Source organism: Limulus polyphemus, unplaced genomic scaffold, assembly GCF_000517525.1.
Source record: "Limulus polyphemus unplaced genomic scaffold, Limulus_polyphemus-2.1.2 Scaffold874, whole genome shotgun sequence".
NCBI classification, from domain to species: Eukaryota; Metazoa; Arthropoda; class Merostomata; order Xiphosura; family Limulidae; genus Limulus; species Limulus polyphemus.
The window spans coordinates 124,081-128,235 of NW_013666484.1; the positions used below are offsets into that span (position 1 = coordinate 124,081).

General features: G+C 34.3%; 1 protein-coding gene across 3 annotated transcripts in view; it reads left to right on the forward strand.

Annotated features, from left to right (window-relative positions):
• Positions 1-4,155, forward strand: part of LOC106460984 (nephrin-like) — a 197,398-nt gene that overhangs the window by 86,535 nt on the left and 106,708 nt on the right. For all 3 annotated transcript variants that reach the window (XM_022387777.1, XM_022387776.1, XM_022387775.1), the window contains one exon: positions 2,618-2,755. In XM_022387777.1, coding sequence (XP_022243485.1) covers positions 2,689-2,755 — 67 coding nt within the window. In that variant the 5' untranslated portion in view covers positions 2,618-2,688. The remainder of the gene's footprint in view (positions 1-2,617; positions 2,756-4,155) is intronic.

The following is a 4,155-nucleotide window of genomic DNA, read 5'->3' on the forward strand; positions in this document are numbered from 1 at the left end:
ACAGGGTTATTTATTAAAATAACTGAAAATTCGCAGCTATAAGATACATGGTTATTTATTAATACAACTGGAAACTCGCAGCTATAAGATACATGGTTATTTATTAATACAGCTGGAAACTCGCAGCTATAAGATACAGGGTTATTTATTAAAATAACTGAAAATTCGCAGCTATAAGGTACAAGGTTATTTATTAATATAACTAGAAACTCGCAGCTATAAGATACATGGCTGTTTATTAATATAACTGGAAACTTGCGGCTATAAGATACATGGCTGTTTATTAATATAACTGGAAACTTGCAGCTATAAGATACATGGCTGTTTATTAATATAACTGGAAACTTGCGGCTATAAGATACATGGCTGTTTATTAATATAACTGGAAACTCGCAGCTATAAAATACATGGTTATTTATTAATACAACTGGAAACTCGCAGCTATAAGATACATGGTTATTTATTAAAATAACTGAAAATTCGCAGCTATAAGATACATGGTTTCTTATTTCAAATTCTGAATACACGTATTTGTATTAACCACTAAGATTTATTTTATATGCATAGTGTTTCTGAAATCTGTCTCTCAGCGCCATACACTCTATACCCATACCGCAGTGAATCGAAAGACAGCATCGAGAAAGTTAAGTGCTCATGATTTTTATAGAACTGTTTATTGGTTTGTTTTGAATTTCACGCAAGGCAACACGAGGGCTAACGTGTGGTAAATAGCCGATCTAAAGATATTCAGTTCTGGTTTAGAAAGTGTGCGTTTAATCCCGAATTACATATGTGCGATTAGTGTGTTTTTGAAAATAATTATTAGTTTTCTACTGTAATACGACCAGCTAATTATTTCAAGTTGAAATTTCAGAGATCGGGAAAGATAATTTAAGTTATTCAAACTGTGAGTAAATGGTTAAAAAAACAACAAACGGAACAGATTATGGTTTTAGTGTTCTCTTAAGACCAATACATCTAAACCACATCATCATCAAACAACGTAAGCATGGAAACGGCAAACTCAGCGAGTATTGTAATTAGTAACACTCGTGGGAGTCGTGAAACGAAATGACTGTGTGTTTCAATAGGCAGAAGACTGACTGCCTCTCTCTCTATACACCTACGACTCCAGAAAGTCGTCATAAATGCAATGATACAAATATTAGCGAAGGATTTTGAAGAATAATTAATTTACTGAACGAATGAGATAATTTAAATATTTGAATTAACCATTGATAAATTAAGATTTGTTTTATATGGGATAAAACTTGGACGATAACAACGTAGTATTTGTAATACGTTCGAAAGAAAAAAATAATATTCGGAGATAACGAAAGATAACATATATTTCATAGGATATTAAAGAAATGAACAGTTATTATTAAAAGGTTAGCCATGGATCTTATAATGGGCACTTGTTTGTTTGTTTTGAATTTCGCGCAAAGCTACACCAGGGCTATCTGCGCTAGCCGTCGCTAATTTAGCAGTGTAAGACTAGAGAGAAGGCAGCTAGTCATCACCATCAACTGCCAACTCTTGGGCTACTCTTTTACCAACGAATAGTGGGATTGACCGTCACATTATAACGCCCCCACGGCTGAGAGGGCGAGCATGTTTGGTGTGACGAGGATTCGAACCCGTGACCCTCAGATTACGAGCCCTAACCACCTGGCCATGCCGGGCCAATATAATGAATAGATATTACGACGTTATTCATCATTAAATATATTGTTGTGTTACCCCAAGTTGTTACAGTACATGTCGTCACATCATGCTCTATTTCAAAACCATGCATCTTGACAGTAGCCCTTCATCGCAGGCCCTGTTCCTCAGCATTTATATCTACCCGCTCTCCATGCAGGCTTTTCATACTTCATAAAATATGAGGGTAACGATTTCACAGCGCATGTTTCAACTATTCAGTCATACAAAAATCCTTAGGTGCTCCGTCCGTTATGTCTTTGTATGGAATAAAATGATTGCTTGAGGGTTGAATGTATATACGAAGGTTGAATGTATATGTCGTAGAAACATCTTGTGTCACTTTTCCAGATTCTTTTTAGTTATGTTGCGTAATGTTAGATGAGACACGTGGACGGTTTTTCACACTGACTTTTGTGTTTATAGATTATCGACTGTTACACAATTTGCTTACCACTGATCGGACATGCCTTGTTGCCAGTCTCTTTCTGGACGGTTCTGGTACCCCATGTTGATCGATATTACTTTGTTTTCAAATTCAGTTGAATACAAGGGATAACTACCGTCTTGAAAATGCTAAATCCCCTACCCGAACATGTCTTTATGATCTGAGTGTTACATATCCTTCTCAAAATCGCACTACCTACATAACGCCAAAAATTTCCTAATGTAGTTCTGATACACGCCGTTCCACTGCGACCTCATTTCGCCTGTGGTTATTACATGATTTGCGTTTTTGCATACTCAAAATTGTTTTAATATAATCTACTCAACGCCTCTGTAAGTCGCACCGGTATGATTTATTTAAAATTAAGTATGTGAGTTAGTTCGGTAAATCACACATGGGTAACTATATATTTACTGAGACCCTAGTTTGACTCTCTTTCAATACAACAATTTTTTTCTTTTCCAGAAGCAGAATCAAAACAACAGTATTTTCTAGTGAAGCCATCTGATACAGAGGTTATAGAAGGTCTTACTGCCATGATTCAGTGTAAAATCAAAAATTTAGCAGGAGCTGTACAATGGAGTAAGGACGGGTTCCTTCTGGGTGAGTTCAGAGCAACGGATCATTTTTATACTACATTAATGGAATGTATTAGTCTTCTAGTTGTATTAAACTTGAAAAGTAATTTTCTTTCTGCACAACTAAACTAATTTAGTCCAACTTTATATTTTACTTCCAATAACTGGAAGGTTATTTATATTTACAAACCACACATCTTCGAGTTTTAGAAACTTGCTTTAGAGAACAAGAAAGACATGTTTTCCTGTTCTTCTCCAATGGTTTTCTAAACAAGTGTATCTCGAACACTGTTAGAAAGAATATAGATTTGTGAAATGAATAATGAATTCAGCAGATTACACCAAGCTTCATTACTCTGGTGCCCTAGGAAAAGCTCCAACAGAAACTTATTGATTATGCCCAGGAGAATACGGGCTTTCTGATGTAAAATATATAGATACAGAATCAAAGCTTGAGAATCACTAACAAAAGTAAGATACCGAGACAGAAAACGTTTACACATCCTACCAGAAAGAAGTAGCTAAAGCTAAACGACATTCATACTTACAGAAACAATAGTAACATGTATACCTACATACATACAGTTTTGAAAGAGTATATTGTATTCGTAAGGTAAAAATCACACTGTTACTCGTAATTCGCTAGAACAGTATGATAAACCATTATATTTTAAAATACATAAACCGACGTACAAACAATATTAGGAAATTCTTATCTCACTAATAAGAACAACTGAATGAGTGGATCACTTTATTATTTCGTCATATGCTTTTATGTTTATATATTTAAATTATTCATAAGTGATTAATATTATTTAACGTGCTATGGTTAAAAGCCAACCATTAAACATCGAAGGAGTAGTTTCTATCTCTCATACTTACTTCAAGTAATTTAAAAACACTAAAGTTAGCTGATGTAATTAATTGCCATAAAACCTTCCGTTTTGACGTTTTACTACTTTGTAAACTACGAACAATAAATGCCTATTTTATTATTAGTGATTATCAAGATTTCTTATGGCGAGAGTTAAGTTCTCAGATCCGCTGCTTGGCAGTCGACCCGATACAGATTTATATTTTATGAGCTTCTACTAGCGTTTGTAGGCTTAATATGCACTGGTTTCTGCATGCTAATGCGGAAAAAAAAATATTTCTTCTCGCACCCAATAAGAATCACCGATAAAAAAAAGGATGACATAAAAACGTATAGTCTACGGGTGACTGTAAATCAACTAAAAAAAGGATGACATAAAAACGTATAGTCTACGGGTGACTGTAAATCAACTAAAAAAAGGATGACATAAAAACGTATAGTACTATGGATGACTGACAAATCAAACTAAAAAAAGGATAGAATAATAAAAACGTATAAGTCACGGGTGACTAGTAAATACAAACTAAAAAGTATAGACAATAAAACATATA